This window comes from Giraffa tippelskirchi, chromosome 6 (genome assembly GCF_054371585.1).
Source record: "Giraffa tippelskirchi isolate mGirTip1 chromosome 6, T2T-mGirTip1v1.2.pri, whole genome shotgun sequence".
NCBI lineage: Eukaryota > Metazoa > Chordata > Mammalia > Artiodactyla > Giraffidae > Giraffa > Giraffa tippelskirchi.
This window is the reverse complement of record NC_137280.1, coordinates 16082763-16100103: the sequence shown is the minus strand read 5'-3', so window position 1 is coordinate 16100103 and position 17341 is coordinate 16082763. Positions and strand designations below refer to the sequence as shown.

Here is a 17341-nt window from a genome sequence, read left to right as displayed (position 1 = left end):
TGGTCAATGAATGCTATGGAAACTACGTCAAATGAGTGAGGGCTGAAAGATGAGTGAGTGTTGGACCTGGTTTGGGAATGAGTAGAAATGTTGTGATGAAGCAGCTCTTTCTAAATATTTGAAGATGTGACTGAGGAAGAAGGGGTAACAGTTTCTGTGAAGCTCGAGGGCAGAACCAGGGCCAGCATTTATGAGGAAATTGATTTTCACTCACTAGAAGAAAGATGTTTAAAGATGGTTTTCTAACCATAGAGTGGGCTGGCTAGTGAAGGACTAAACTCTCTGTGATGAAGATAGTCAGGTATAGGTAATCATTTGGGGAAGTATTTTATAGGGAATATACATATTGGGTGGGAGATTAGACTTTTTCAGGTAAAGAAAATTTGATTAATTTCTTCTACTCTGTTTTTTGTTTTGTTTTGTTTTTTCTTAATCCTAGAAATTACACTGTCAATTTTCTGGGGCCAGGATAGATCCCTTTCTTCTATATCTCCCAAAACTTCTTGAGGATGATTTTTTTTTTTAATTTTTACACCTTCCGCATACGATCCTTGAACTAAATAAACCTTCTAATCTTCTTCTGCCTCCTCCTCTACCACCACCGCCCTCCAAAAAAAAAAACCGCAAAACAAAAACCCAACAGTCTAAGCCTGACAGTATAGATACATATAACAACATTCTCGATCTAAAAGAGCTCTTAGGTCATCCAGATTTCTGAGACCTTCTCCACATCTGTGGTGAAATGCCCACGGTCCCTTAAGTGGATTGTGGCACAAATGGGCCTTGAAATCAGACTCTCTGTCTCCTACACCATTTCTTTCCATTACATCATTACACCCTTGGGACACATTGTAAGATCCAGAAATTGATGGCTGGTAGCCTGCCTCCATGTTATTTTTTGATGAGGGGAATCCAGGACAGTTGCTGCTATTATAAATGAGTGTGGCACTTTCCAAATCCTAGCTTTCATAACTTCATTCTGTTTGTTCTGGTGCCAGGTTCACATTCAGATATTGTTTTCATTTAGTGTCTGGGAAGGTTTTTTGTTTTTTTTTTTGTTTTAGCTGTCAACTCTTTATGGACAAGTGTTTGCTTATTAAATTTTCTTCTATGCTATAGTGTGAAAACACTTTTTTTTCCCCCTTTTGATTTTGTTTTGTGTGTTTTATGCTAGTGACTGTTGTGGGATTGAGTAGATGAGCCCACATACAGATTTAGGTTGGTCCTCTGTGGGTGGTTTAGAATATTTGTGACATTTATGGTTTGCAGAAGCTGAAGGGGTGGCCTGTTCTATACCCTCCTTGCAAGGATAGGTATGTCATGTGTTTGCCAGACCATGCTTAGCTATGTGCCTTTGGAATTTTACCATAACTTCTTTTTTTGGAATGATTCTCCACACTTCTTTAAAATCTGTGAGCTATTATAATTTCTTGCAGCTTTATGAAGGAACTATATGTTAGATGGTTGGGTAAAAGGAGAGAGAGAAAGAGACGATGGATTTGGGAAATGAGTGTGACGAAGGAGAGATGAATAACTTGGGTCTTCCTCTGCCAGAATTTAAAGACTCAGAGTGATTTTTCAAGGTGTTGACGGAGCCTTAGATAGAACTACTTAGTTCAGCATTTGTTCCAGTGGCTGTTTTGATAAGCCTTGTAGCTCAAACATAAAGCACTCAAATTACATAATGTAACTCATTTTATTAACTAAGGATAGTTTCTATGCATTTTATGTGGCACATGATTTGTTCCCTCCCACTGGTGAATATGTCCAGTAAATAGTTTATGGTTAAACATCTAAAATGAGAATAAAATTTAGATTTAAAGAAGTTGTTATTGGTAACTGACTTGTTACATTCAAGCAGTCAGATGTTTCTGACTAAGATGCATGTTTTAAATATAGCTTTGGAGCTCAATTAGTAGAGACAGAGTTGGAGCAGAGATGAACATGTATTAAATTAACCTAGTCATTAGTTTTTAATTTAAATACTGTTCAGCTAAATAATTTGGCACCCGGTAAGTTTCAGTGGTGCTCGGCTGGCAGCGTAAGCACATCACTAATTATTCACAGGTTTTTTTTTCCCCCCTCCTCTTTTCAAAGAAATGTGGAACCAGCAATTTATTGTGGTAAAAATATTTTCATGCACTTGCTTTTTCTGTGAAAATATTTTTCGCACATGGATGACTGGTACTACAAAGTTAGCTTTCACCACCTTCAGGTCAATTCGTTTTAGAACATTTGGAAAATGATACTCTTGAAATAAGAAAATTAAGTAAGGAAAAGAGCAGTCGGTAACAGCTTGCAGAGGATTGAGTTTGAAGCTCAAACTGAAGATTTTTTCCTGTCATATGATTAAAAGCTGAGTGTTCTCTCAATCAGCCTGCTCAGCTTTCTGGGAGAAGGTCCTCCTCCATCATTCATTTCTGCCCCCCCCCCCACTTCGCATGTCTTTTATTGTCACATGCTAAACTAATTTGAGGAATTTTGTAGATAAGCTTAGAAATGGTAACAACAGAGGACATGATATGTGAGAAAGATTCTTTTTGAGCAGACAACAGGACTTCGCAGAATAAAGCCCAGGGTTCTTTCTCCTACGTATAGATCCTTGATGGCCAGCCCCTCCATGTATGTGGGCACACATGGAAGTCAGCAGGAAGCAGCAAATAGCACGTGGGCTTTGAAGTTTGCTTAACCTGGATTCTGTCTCCCCCTGCACCCCGCGCCCCTACCCCCCGCAGCTAAAACCTCTCCAGTGGCTCCCCATCATTCTAAAGCCATGGTTCTCACACTTGAGCATGCATCAGAGTCATCTGAGGGCTGGTTAAACACAGAATATTGGGACCCACCCCCAGAATTTCTGATTATGGGGTGAGAACCCCAGAATCTGCATTTCTAACAGATTCCTAGGTGATGCTGATGCTGCTGGTCCAGTGTGACACACTCCAGGAATCACCGATTTGAGAGACTATGTAGAGAGTTATGGCATACATAGAAAGTTCTTGGTGAGCTCGTCCTCAGCCTTGTCTCCAGGCTTCCGTCCTGTTATTCTCCCCTTGGGTGTTCCGCTTCAGCAGCGTCAGACTGCTTGCAGGTCCTCAAAGTTGCCCTGTTGTCTGGCATTCCTCGCCTGTTGTTTGTGCAAGTATCTTGATACACTCGCTGTTTCTCTTGCTGAGCTCCCTGCTCTCCCCCGTCTGCCGGATGTGAATGCCTGTTTGTTCTTCCAGACTCAGCTTTCCTTATGTGGTGCTGCTGTGCTTAGTCACTCAGTTGTGGCCGACTCTGTGTGACCCCAGGGACTGTAGCCCGCCAGGCTCTTCTGTCCGTGGGGATTCTCCAGGCAAGAATACTGGAGGAGATTGCCATGTTCTCCTCCAAGAGATCTTCCCAGCCCAGGTCTCCCACACTGCAGGCAAATTCTTTCTTGTCTGAGCCACCAGGGAAGTACAGAGGGTGCAGGAGGCCACACTGAGCTGTGGGCACTCCAGCCCACTGTCCTTTTGGGGCCAACCTTGGGCCCTGCTCTGAGGCGGTCTCTGATAATCAAAGCATCAGGCTGCCTCTCCTCAAAGACTCTGAGGGTCTCAGGAGGGTCAATTTCCTTAATTTCCTAAAGATTCTTGACAAATCCTCCTGTGCCATCAGTCCACTTTGTATATACTTCTGTTGTAGCTATTGTGTGTTGAAGTGGACTTACGTAGGCATTGTCGCTCAAAGTGAATTATTTGTGCTCTGCAGAGTGAGCAAGAGTGATTTAAAGAGTGAGAGTGACTTTGTCTGTTGTAGCCATTTACAAACACACATAGACCAGTCTGTGAACATCCTAGAGAGGGTCTGAGACGGAAGAGGAGACTCTACCATTCCCTCAGTGACTCTTACCTTCCTACCTCTTGGCATAGCTGTCTTCTCATGCTGAGGGTGATCCTAGTGTCAAACATACATATTTTTGTATAACATGAGCTTTAAACACAAGCCTACTACTTTATCTGGTCCCTAACTGAAGAATTAATGACATATTTTAATGTCAGAGGAAAAATTCACGATGATGAACTTCTTGAAAGTTCAATTCAGTTCAGTTGCTCAGTCGTGTCCAACTCATTGCAAACCCATGGACTACAGCACGCCAGGCCTCCCTGTCCATCACCAACTCCCGGAGCTTGCTCAAACTCATGTCCATTGAGTCGGTGATGCCATCCAACCATCTCATCCTCTGTCATGCCCTTCTCCTCCCACCTTCAATCTTTCTCAGCATCAGGGTCTTTTCAAATGAGTCAGTTCTTCACATCAGGTGGCCAAAGTATTGGAGTTTCAGCTTCAACATCAGTCCTTCCAATGAATATTCAGGACTGACTTCCATTAGGATGGACTGGTTTCATCTCCTTGCAGTCCAAGGGACTCTCAAGAGTCTTCTCCAACACCACAGTTCAAAAGCATCAATTCTTTGGCGCTCAGCTTTCTTTATAGTCCAACTCTCACATCCATACATGACTACTGGAAAAACCATAGCTTTAAGATGGACCTTTGTTGACAAAGTAATGTCTCTGCTTTTTAATATGCTGTCTAGGTTGGTCATAAATTTTCTTCCAAGGAGCAAGCGTCTTTTGATTTCATGGCTGCACTCATCATCTGCAGTGATTTTGGAGCCCCCTAAAATAAAATCTGTCACTGTTTCCACTGTTTCCCCATCTATTTGCCATGAAGTGATGGGACCAGATGCCATGATCTTAGTTTTCTGAATGTTGAGCGTTAAGCCAACTTTTTCACTCTCCTCTTTCACTTTCATCAAGAGGTTCTTTAGTTCTTCTTCACTTTCTGCCATAAGGGTGATGTCATCTGCATATCTGAAGTTATTGATATTTCTCCCGGCAATCTTGATTCCAGCTTGTGCTTCATCCAGCCCAGTGTTTCTCATGATGTACTCTGCATGTAAGTTAAATAAGCAGAGTGACAATATACAGACTTGACGTACTCCTTTCCCTATTTGGAACCAGTCTGTTAATCCGTGTCCAGTTCTAACTTGGAAGTTAGAACAACACTATATTTTATGACAGTTTTCAAGGATTTCAAGGGCTAGTTTTGACTAAATATGATTTCACTTTATGGACTGACTGTAGGACCCCTCTCTCTTGTCTCACATTTCAGTTGAGATGTGAGCTCTTTGATTTTCAAAATCGGGCTCATTTCTCAGGTGCACGTCTTAAAAGTTGGGGTGCCTGGTGTGGAGTTTGAACCCTCTGCTCCTCATGGGGCTGCTCTAGGTTTTGAGTTACAGGGGTGACTACTCCAGGGAGTGGGGTTTATGGTGAGTTTGTGTCCCAGCTTCTCCTACCTGTTTGATGTGGTTTTCATCTTGTTTGCCCAATGTGTAGTCACCACTCAGCCGCCTTTTAGACTTCTTTTTTTTTTTTTTTTCGCTTTTAGGCTTCTTTACAAAGAAATTTTTCTATATGTAGCTGTGGACTCAGTGTGTCCATCGGAGGAGGCGTGTTCAGGATCTTTCTAAGATGCCATCTGGCTGTAGGATGAGTCTTCATTAAAAAATATGTCTGTGTATATGCATACACAGGCTTCCCTGGTAGCTCAGCTGGTAAAGAATCTGCCTGCAATGCAGAAGATCCCAGTTTGATTCCTGGGTCAGGAAGTTCCCCTGGAGAAGGGATAGGCTACCCACTCCAATATGCTTGGGCTTCCCTGGTGGCTCAGGTGGTTAAGAATCCACCTGCAATGCGGTAAGTCTGGGTTCTATCCCTGGGTTGGGAAGATCCCCTGGAGAAGGGCATGGCAACCCATTCCAATATTCTTGTCTGGAGAATCCCCATGGACAGAGGAGCCTGGCAGGCTATAGTCCATGGGGTTGCAAAGAGTTGGATATGACTGAGTGACTAAGTACGCAGCACAGCACATAGCACATATACATACATATGTATATTGTTGTTGTTAAGTCACTCGGTCGTGTCTGACTCTTTCACGACCCCATGGGCAGTAGCCTGCCAGGCTCTTCTGTCCATGGGATTTCCCAGGCAAGGATACTGGAGTGAGTTGCCATTTCCTTCTCCAGGGGATCTTCCTGACCCAGGGATTGAACCTGCATCTCCTGCATTGTAGGCAGATTCTTTAGCTCTGAGCCACCAGGAAAGTTATTCATATATATATATATATATATATATATGTATGTATGTATGTGTATATATATATATACACACATACATATAAACACATAATAGATATTTGTACATATACATATACACATACATTTCTAACTCCTATTTTATAACATCCTGCTATTTATTAAATTTTAACTAACAGTGTATCTAGCAATCTCCTAATAAAACTTGGAAGAACTGACGCTCTCCTCAGTACACTTACTACATGAGTATGCAGTTCATTGAAGGTGTCCTAAAATAAATTAATGTTCTGGAAAAGGGACCTGATTCTAGATTTGGAGGGCAAAATGAGAAAAGATACAGACAGTCCACCGTATACTTGCTATGGAGTGATTTACCTAAAGTCGCAGAGCTACTTATTGGCAAGCTGGTATCAAAACTCAAGACTCCTGACTGTAACTGACTGACTTTAAATAAAAGTTGGCAGCATTTAGTAATTACAGAGAAGAGCTCAGAAATGTTGTCTTTCATTCTCTCTCTCTCTTTTTTGTCACAGTGAATGGAATGGTGTTGAAATAGTCTTAAATGAAGAACACATTGTATTTAATTTTCTCCTTTTGGGTGAGGGAGACTTAGTTTTCATGTCTCCTGGGGATGAAAGAGACAACAGGAGTGTTATATCTTCTCTGATTCATTCTTCCCTATTAATCCTCCCCCTTCTAAGAGAATAACATTGCTTCACAGAAACCAGGGTGTATTTCTAGTTCCAGAGAAGCCCAGAGATAAGTTGTTGTTGTTCAGTTGTTCAGTCGTGTCCGACTCGTTGCGACCCCGTGGACTGCAGCATGCCAGGCCTCCCTGTCCTTCACCATCTCTCGGAGTTTGCTCAAACTCATGTCCATTGAGTCGATGATGCCATCCAACCATCTCATCCTCTGTTGCCCCTTCTCCTCCTACCCTCAATCTTTTCTGGAGATAAGAGGTGTATGCAAAGGAAATTTCTGCCATAATATATCCTGACACTTACGGCATAAGTACATTTGGAAGGAAGGGTTCAGTGGGTTTCCCTTACCTATAGTCAAGAGATTTCCAAGCTCCTAAGAGGAAAGATGTAACTATTAAGAATACAGAACTTTGTGTAAGTATATATGCATACATGTAAGTATCAAGTCTTCTTGGAGCAGTGAGTTTCTGGTTTTTAAGACATTTCCACAAATTTATTTTGCAGACCTTTTCAGAGGCAGTTAGATTTAATGTGGTCTATGGAGTTTTTGAAGTAGTTAACAATGCTCCACAACTTCTGGAAAAGCAATTGAAAAAAATTCTACTAAACCAGCGACCTCGAAATCCTATCTATGATGTTGTAAGGAAAGGAAAGAGTGATGTTAAATCTGTTCAAGTGAATGCCCCTTATGAAGATGAGACCATTAATGTCAACTACAATGTCATGGTAAGAAAGTATACTTGAGTTACATCTTACTGGATAAATAAAGCATTAAATGAGATTATCATCAGGTTCCTTGGGCATCCCTTTCTGAAGTGTAAGTATATTTATTAAATTTTATTGTACTTATACACAAAGTATTTTTCAGTAACTATATCATCTTATTCATATGAAATGACCAGTTTAGCAGTTTCTTGATATTTGATTATCAGTATGAGAAGGTTCATGTAACTTACTTTGAATATTTAGAAAATACAGTTAATTTTGGGCAGTATAAATATATATATTCTTTATAGTTTACATGCATTCTAGAAAGTATGAGTATGTAGGCATATCTTGGATATATTGCAGGTTTGGCTCCAGACCACTACAATAAAGTGAATATTGTGATAAAGCAAGTCACATGATTATTTTGGTTTCCCAGTGCATATAAAAATTATGTTTACACTACATTGTAGCCTATTAAGTGTACCATATCATTGTGTCTTAGAAAACAATGTACATACCTTAATTAGAAAATATTTTATTGCTAAAAAATACTAACCATCATCTGAGCCTTCATCAAGTCATTGTAGTAACATCAAAGGTAACTGATCACAGATCACCATAACAGATGTAATAACAATGAAAAATTTTGAAAGATTGTAGTTACCCAAATGTGACACAGAGACATGAAGTGAGTAAATACTGCGGGAAAATGGTGCAGATAGACTTGCTTGCCTCTGGGATGCCCCTAACCTTCAGTTTGTAAAGAACAAAGTATCTGTGAGGCACAATAAAGCAAAACACAATGAAATAAGTTAATTATGCCTGTACAGTGAATTTATTTCATGTGAGTTCTGTCGAGCAGTTGGGAATTGAGATTTCTGTTTTTTAATTATTATATTAGTTTCAGGTGTACAGTATAGTGATTTGATATTTTTATGCATTGTGAAATGAGAACCACAGTGGGTCTACTTATCATCTGTCACTATTACAAAGTTATCACAGTATTATTGACCATGTTCCCTACGCTGTGCATTGCATCCCCGAGACTCGTTTTATAACTAGAAGATTGTACCGCTTAATTCCCTTCACCTGTTTTACCCATTCCCCTGCCCTTCCCCCACCTCTGGCAACCACTGGTTTGTTCTCTATGATTCTGTTTCCGTGGTGTTATGTTTGTTAGTTTGTTATTTTTTAGATTCCACATATAAGTGAAATCATACCACATTTGTCTTTCTCTGTTTAAATTTCACTTGGCATAATATACCCTTTAGGTCCATCCATGGTTGTTGCAAATGGCAAGATTTCATTCTTATTTGTGGCTGAGTAATGCCTCATCTTCTCTATCCATTCATCTATCAATGGATATTTAGATTGCTTTCCTATCTTGGTTATTGTAAATAATGATGCAGTGAACTTGGGATACCTATATCTTTTTTAATTTGAGTTTTTCTTTTCTTCAGATAAATACCCAGAGGTGGAATTGCTGGATCCTATAGTAGTTCTAGTTGTAACTTTTGAGGAAACTCCATGCTATTTTCCATAGTTGGTTGTACCAATTTACATTACCACCAGCAATGCACAAGAGTTCCCTTTTCTCCATATCCTCACCAATACTTTGTTATCTTTTTGAAGCCATTCTGACAGGTGTGAGATGATAACTCATTGTGGTTTTGATTTGCATTTCCTTTACAATTAGTGATCTTAGGCATCTTTTCATGTGCCTGTTTGCCATCTATATGTCTCATCTGGAAAAATGTCTGTTCCTTAACCAATTTTTAAAATTGGATTTTTTTTTTTTTTTTTGCTTTTAAGTTGTATGAGTTCTTCATATATTTTGGATATTAACCCCTTATCAGATGTATCATTTGCAAATGGCTTCTTTCATTCAGGAAGTTGCCTTTTTGTTTTGTTGATGATTTCTTGCGCTGTACAAGACTTTTTAGTTTGATGTAGTCCCGTTTGCTTACCTATTGCCCTTGTCTGAGGAGACAGATCCAAAATAAAAACGTTGCTAAGATCAGTTTCAGAGAGCATATTGCCTATGTTTTCTTTTAGAAGTTTTATGGATTCAGGTCTTACATTTAAGTCTTTAATCCATTTGAGTTTATTTTCGTATATGCTGTAAGAAAGTGGTCTAGTTTTATTCTTTTGCATATAGCTGTCCAGTGTTTTAAGCACCATTTATTGAAGAGACATAGTCTTGTCTCTTTTGTCATAGATTGACCACAGAACTGTGGATTTATTTCTGGGCTCCCTATTCTGTTCCATTGATCTGTATGTCTGGTTTTTTTTTGACAATGACAATGATAGGAAGAGCTGACATTGAAGGATCAAAAAGTGATCTCGCTGTGAATGCTTGACCACCACAAACCAGTTATCCCTGTGGTAACTTTTCTGAGACCTCCTGCTTAAAATCCTGAAGGTCAGAAGGATCGTGAGGCCCTGCTTTCGTGGTCTGTATTCGTATTAAAAATCAAGATCAAGCCAGCTTTACCCTTCTGCTCCATGGGAGGTTTCTGTCCTCCCTGAGCTCGCCTTCGGACACCTGTGTTAGAGTTTGACAGGTGTACCACTCCAGTCAAACTCCCCACCTGGCACTGTCCCCGGAGAGGGTCGTACCCGGCCAGCATGTGGCCAGGCACTAGGCGCCAGAAGTGAGAGCCCCTCAGGACTTGCAGTAGCATCCTGCTTTAATTAATATAGCTTGATAGTATGGTTTGAAATCAGGGAACATAATACCTCCTGCTTTGCTGTTCTTTCTTAAGATTGCTTTGGATATTTGGGGTCTTTTGTGGTTTTGTATAAACTGTGTGTGTGTGCCTCTGTGCTCAGTCACTCGGTCATGTCTGGCTCTTTGCGACCCCATGGTCTGAGGCTAGCCCCTTCTGTCTGTGGAGTTTCCCAGGCAAGCATACTGGAACTGGTTGCCATTTCCTACTCCAGGGGATCTTCCCTCCCCAGGGATCAAACTTACGTCTCCTGCATTGGCATACAAATTATAGGATTATTCTAGTTCTGGGGAAAATGCCATGAGTATTTTGCTAGGGATTGTATTGAATCTTTAGAATAATTTGTAGAATGTACATTTTAACAATAATAATTCTTCCCATCCATAAGCATGGTGTATCTTTCCACTTATTTATTCATCTTTAATTTCTTTCATCAATATCTTATAGTTTTCAGACTACAGGTCTTTCACCTCCTTAGTTAAATTTATTCTTGTGTATTTTATTCTTTTTGATGCAGTCATAAATGTGATTGTTTTCTTAACTTTTCTTTGTGGTGATTTGTTATTAGAGTATAGAAATGCAACATATTTCTGTATATTAATTTTATATCTTCCAACTTTACCAAATTCATTTGTTTTAATAATTTTTGGTAGTCTTTGTGCTCAGTCATGTCTGACTCTTTGTGACCCCGTGGACTGCAGCTCACCAGGCTCTTCTATCCATGGAACTTTCCAGGCAAGAATACTGGAATGGGTTGCCATTTTCTACTCCAGATTTGGTAGTCTTTAGGGTTTTCTATATATAGTATCATGTCATCTGCAAATAGTGACTGTTTTACTTCTTTTTTCCCAGTTTGAATATCTTTTATTTTTTTCTTGTCTGATTGCTGTGGCTAGGAGTTTGAACATCATGTTGAATAAAAGTGGTTAAGAGTAGATATCCTTGTCTTGTTCCTGATCTTAGAGGAAAATTTTTCAATTTTTCACTACCGACATGATGTTAGCTGTGGGTTTGTCACCTGGCCTTTATTATGTTAACATATGTTCCCTCTCTGCCCACTTTGTTGAGAGTTTTTTTTAATCATAAATGGATGTTGAATTTTGTCAAATGTTTTTTTTGTATCTATTGAGATGATCATATGATTTTTATTAATTTTTTAATATGGTGTATCACATTGATTTGTCGATATTGAACCATCCTTGCATCTCTGGAATAAATCCCACTTGATCTGATTTATTATTCTTTTAATGTGCTGTTGAATTCAGCCGTTATGTTTTGATTTATTTATTTATTTGTTTTTGGCTGCACTGGCTCTTTGTTGCTGCATGTGGTCTTTCTCTATTTGCTGTGGGTAGGGTTACTCTTCATTGAGATGTGTGGGCTTCTCATATGGTGGTTTCTCTTGTTGCAGGGCACAGGCTCTAAGCATGCAGGCTGCGGTAGTTGTAACATGTGAGTTCAGTAGTTGTGGCATGTGGGCCCTAGAGTGCAGGCTCAGTAGTTGTTGGGCACAGGCTTAGTTGCTCTGCGGAATGTGGAATCCTCTCAGACCAGGGATCAAACTTAGGTCCCCTGCATTGGAAGGCAGATTTCTATCCATTGTATCACCATGGAAGTCCCAGCCATTATGTTTTATTGGATCTGTTTGCATCTTTTGTTATCAGGTATATTGGTCTGTAATTATCGATCTTTCTTTCTTTTTGGTTTTGGTATCAGGGTAATGCTGGCCTTGTAGGGTGAGTTTGGAAGTGTTCCTGTTCAATTTTCTGAAACAGTGTGAGAAGGATAGGTGTTCACTCTTTTTTAAATGTTTGGTAGAATTCCCGTGAAGGCTTCTGATCTTGCACTTTTGTTTTTTGGGAGGTTTTTTTTTTTAGATCACTGTAATTTGTCTGTTAAGATTTTCTCTTTCTTCATGATTGAGTCTTAGAAGATTTTTTGTTTAGGGATTTATCCATCTCTTCTAGATTGTCCAGTTCACAAGTTAATTGTTCATACTAGTCTCTTATGATTCTGTTTCTGTGATATTGGTTGTAACTTCTCTTTTCTGATTTTATTTATTTGGGACCTCTTATTTCTTGATGAGTTTGGATAAAGGCTTATCAGTTTTATCTTTTCAAAGAACTGGCTCTTCATTACTCTTTTTTTTTTTTAGTCTCTATTTCATGTATTTCTGCTTTGATATTTATTATTTTCTTCCTTGTCCTAACTTTGGGCTTCATTTTTCTACTGTGGTGCATAGTAGGTGAGATTGGAGCATTCCCTTTGTGAGAGAAGCCACTGAGTTTCCCTCCTCTGGAGTTGTTCACCTGTGAGTGTACTATTACTTTTCACCTGTTGTGCTGGCTCACAAATTACACTGTTGGTGGAACTGCTCTTAGCGCCCTTCCCCCCAGCTTAACTGTTGGTTTCCCAGCAGTTGGCCCTGGCATTTCCCCTGTGTTTTCACCAGGCTACCTGTGTGAATCCACCAAAGTCAGGCCCCAGGATTGCAGTAGTAGTGTGCCTGGACTCTCTGTGGGGGCTATGGAGGCAGCTCAGATTCTGACCTGGCCCAGTCTCTACGTGCATGTGCCCACAAAGCCCGCAGCTGCTGAAACTAGACCTGTCTGAGCTGTGTGAGTGCTCATCCATTTGGACATTCTGCAGGCACTGAGTTCACAACACTGACAGTGAGAGTATAGGTGAATCTGCAGCTCCTGTAGCCATGAGGAAAGATTTCAGCTCTTCTGTTTTAGTTGCGTGGTCCCTGGGGCTCAGCTGTGGTTTCAGCCCCACCTCTGCACATGTTCCTCTAAAGGCTGCCCCAGAGGATATCTGCCCTGCCCAGGTAGGCAGGGGCAGAGGTGATGATGGGCGGGGCATGCGAGCCTGCTCTGGGAGGTGCCCCTCCTAGTATCCATGGAGACAGGGGTGCGTGGGGGAGGGGGCTGAAATGGCAGTCCCCCTCCTGTGGGTCACTCAGCAATGGTGCCCTGCTTCTTTGGTGGCCCAGGCTTCTTCCATGAACATTCTCAATTGTGGAGCTCCTTGCTCCCACCCTTGCAGGCTATCTCTTCACAGCCAACAACTGTCTCTTCCTTGTGTCCACTCTCCAAATCCCACGTTCCAGCACCCAGCCCCTCTCTACATCAACAGACACACAGCTCAGGCTGGAGCATGCAGGGCTGCAGAATGGAACATCCACGTAGGCCTTACTCTGTCTTACCTGTCACACACCAGTTGCTGTGCTTTCCTCCAAGCTCCTGAAGCCCCCCTCTGTCCCAGCTGGTCTGCCCAGTGGTGCGGGGGCTTCCCTGAGTGCAGGAGCCTCTACTCTCCTCCAGCTCGCAGGCACCATTCTGTTTCTCTTTTGCTTTTTTTCTTTCTTAAGTCCTACCCAGTTGTGTGAAGATTTTTCCTGTCCTTTTAGGTGTCCAAAGTCCTCTGCTAGTGTACAGCAGGCGCTCTGTGAGAGTTGCTCCATTTGTAGATGTATTCTTGATGTACGTGTGGGGAGAGGTGAATGCCACATCCTTCTATTCTGCCACCTTGACTCCATCCCCATCTCAATCATGTTCTGTGCAAACCTTGTTGGTTTTCATGCCTGTGTGGCCTCCTACAGAATCCTGGACTTTTGGCACTTGTTCAGTTGCTAAGTCATGTCTGACTCTTGGCAACCCCATGGTCTACAGCACGCCAGGCTTCCCTGTTCTTCACTATCTCCTGGAGTTTGCTCAGACTCATGTCCATTGAGCCGATGATGCCATCCAACCACGTCATCCTCCGTTGGGAGCGCAGGGTCTTAGCCGCTAGACCACCAGGGAAGTCCCCTGTGAATAATTATTTTTAACCTGTTTTATGACTGTGAAAATACTGAGACTGATTGATTTTTTTTTTTTTTTTTTTTTTGGTCATTTTTCCTCTTTCGGTAAGTTACTTAAGTTTTCTGGATTCAGTTTGGTAGTCTGTAAAATGTAGATAATAGCCGATATAGGTTTGTTGAGAGAATTAATGAAGTACCAGCAGACAAAGTGGCTTCAAACTTGAGACTCGGGGTTCTTATTCTCTCCTGTCCAAATAGAAGGTAGAGGCAGGGCTCCCTATAAGAGCTAGAGATAACATTGCCCTAGTGATTAGACCATCATTGTCCTAACAGGTGATTTTTTGTGATACTTTCTTTTTCACTTGTCTTCGAACAGTGTCTCAATCGTGAACAAGGTATTCACTGGGTCAAAAAAGAAAGACTTCCAACATTTCTGGAAAGTGATTGTTACTTTGAATACAGGTATTGTAATCTCATCAATATAAATATATTTTAAATGATTTTTTCCACCAAAAATCATTTTTCTTTACTTTCTTAATAAAATTGTGTACCTTTAACCCCACTGGAGTTTGTATTTTGGCTACTATGTAGTATAACATAGAGCATTGGTAAAAATTACTTAACATTTCCAAAGAGATTTCATAGAAATAGTACCTAATAAATGTACTTCAATTCTGCTTCTTTGATCATTATATTAAAATTTTTTTCTACTTCTGTAAAGGTATTTATGTTCAGGGTGATAAAAAATGAATATGAATGTCATAAAAAAGACAGGATGTTCTAGCACAGGGCGAAGTTTTTCTTTTATGCTCCCTGACTTTTAAAGTTTAAGTTCCTAAACAGTCTGAAATTTTACTAAAATTTGACCCTTTCTTAGAACAACCATTTTTAAAAATACAATAAAACATAGTAATTGTTAATTAATTAGTGATCCTATGAATAAGCCATTAATTTTAGCAGCTCCTAAGAGAATCATCCTGCAAAGCTAGGAGGGGAGATTGATTTGAATGCATAAAATAAAATTTTAGTTTTTATTCTGAATTCTACCATATTTGAAATTTATTTCAATTTGTATGATTTCTGAAATACAGGTTAGCCAAATTGATTTCACAAGTAAGATGGAGTGAATCAGGCATGAATATCATATTAGGTACAGAGTTTTCACCCTGGGTCCTGAAAAAACCACCCAGTCCACCACCTCCTCCTGTTGAAGAAGATGATGTTATAATTATGAAAAAGTTCTACATTTCTCTGGGAGAGGTAAAAGTCTGCATGTTTCTTTGTGACTTGGCACTTTGGTGAAACTTGTCTTTTTAGAGACATGATGTTCATTTGAATAAGAAAATGTTTTCAAATACTTCCAAAGTAGATTTAGCAGAAATTCTTTTGGATTTATGTTGACTTATTTGCCCTACACTCTTTCACCTGAAATATAATTAGAATTATTATTGTCATGTGTACAAAGGAAAATGGAAAATTGAAGAGCATGCCCACTGTCACATGGGAAGTAAGGCTTTCATTGTTCATTCCAATTTTTTCATTATTTAGAATCTATAATATTTGTACAAAGCATGATAAATTGGATCTTCTCCTCCCTATTGTCAAGATTATTCTTTAGTAGTAAAATGCATTACTGTTTAACTGTTACCAGGTATAAATTTGCCCTCCACAATTTGGAGATTGTTGGGTAGTCTTAAGTACGTATGAAGAAATCAAACCCAGAATCAAATGTCCTTTTGGAGAATCATAGTATAGTGAAAATTGTTGTTAGATCTTTGGCTTTATCAGGGAGGAAACCTTTTCCTTCTACTCTTGTAGGTTCTTTGGCTGGTCTAATTAAAAAAAATTGACATAAGACAGTTACAGGCAAAAAAGAAAAAAAGTAATTTAGTTATCTACAGGAGCCCTTTAAGAATGTGAGACCCAAAACAAGTTGGGCAGTTGAGCTGTCCTGAACTTGGGAATGGGATAGGGCCTGGGGCTTCAGAGGGGACAGGGTAAGTCACAGGACTGTAAGAAGACCGGATGTTTGCTAATTAGATGTTTACCTGCCACAGAGGTAGGTAGTCATTCACATAAAATTTATCTCTGGTACTGGCTGTCTCTGAGCCTGGCCCTGTAACTAAATTCTTTTAGGTAGTTAAAGGAGAGGTGAATGCTTTTTGAGCCCACTGGGTCAAGGTCTCCTTCGGCTCACGGTAACCCACGGCACGGCGTATTTTGGGGCCACTTATCCTGCTTCTTTTTACCTTCCCATTATCGGGTCTTCTCTCTGGGCACACGTTTCCAATATACAATTCTTTACAAAACCAGGAACTGCAAATATGTTAGCCATGTGTTGCTATTGTCCTAGTTTCCATTCATGACAGATATTGCTAATCAATCATGGCAATTTTTCTGCTGAGCTAAGACTTGGCTCTAAACTCTTTTCAACACAGCCTTCTAGGCAGGCACTTGCGATTGATCAAAGATGTCATTCAAGAGGAAAACATGTCTGTTGGAATGGATATTCTTACCCTATCTTTCTGAACTTTTTTTTTTCATGTGTAAGCTTCTATATAATTTTGTAGTTTGACAGTTCTATCAGCAATATTTGGCAAAAATGTTACAAAAAATGTATGCCAGTCCCATTATTTCCTCTGAATAATGCTCACGGTTGTACTAAACTCACATTTTTCTTTTCTCTTATATTTATTTTTCAGTATTTATTTTTTTCTCTTAACATATGTGTTATAATAGTGCTAGGGATGTCAAAAACATGTACTAATAGTAGAGATCCAATAAACAAACAAGGAAAGAATCAATCTAGGGGAATAAGTTCTGATTCCTTACATGTAAACTGAATCAAATATAAGAAAATAAAAATACAAGCTACTTTACTTTTACTATTTTCTGTGATAGAAAAACCTCATTTCTGTCAACTTGAGTAATACCCGAATTATGTATTTCTTTTTAATAGCCTTTGAACTTGAGTGTTCAATTTTTGGGGCCGTTAATCATTAAACCATGACTATAGATAGGTATTAATCCTTATGATAATTAGTAATATTTCTTTGTCTTCAGTTATACCATCTAAACACAAACAAGTGACCCATCTTTTAAGAATATAAAGTAGAATAGTTAACTGTTTTTATATTTGGCTAACTACTTCTTTCTCCGCTATCTTCCACTCTCTTATCTTTCTGTGTAGTTGATTTAATGACTCTTGTATGTTGGTCTTAATTCCTTGATAGTTCCTTAATTATTTTGGTCTCCTGTCAGTGCTTAGGATAGT

At 39.7% G+C, this 17341-nt stretch overlaps 1 protein-coding gene across 20 annotated transcripts in view; it reads left to right on the top strand.

Moving 5' to 3' along the window:
• Positions 1–17341, top strand: part of RGS22 (regulator of G protein signaling 22) — a 129256-nt gene that overhangs the window by 22248 nt on the left and 89667 nt on the right. For 16 of the 20 annotated variants that reach the window (XM_081503385.1, XM_081503381.1, XM_081503382.1 and 13 more), the window contains 3 exons: positions 7330–7551; positions 14444–14529; positions 15159–15327. In XM_081503385.1, coding sequence (XP_081359511.1) covers positions 7330–7551; positions 14444–14529; positions 15159–15327 — 477 coding nt within the window. Of the gene's footprint in view, positions 1–7271; positions 7552–14443; positions 14613–15095; positions 15328–17341 lie in introns of all 20 variants that reach the window. The other 4 variants (XM_081503390.1, XM_081503384.1, XM_081503401.1 and 1 more) reach the window with 3 other exon arrangements.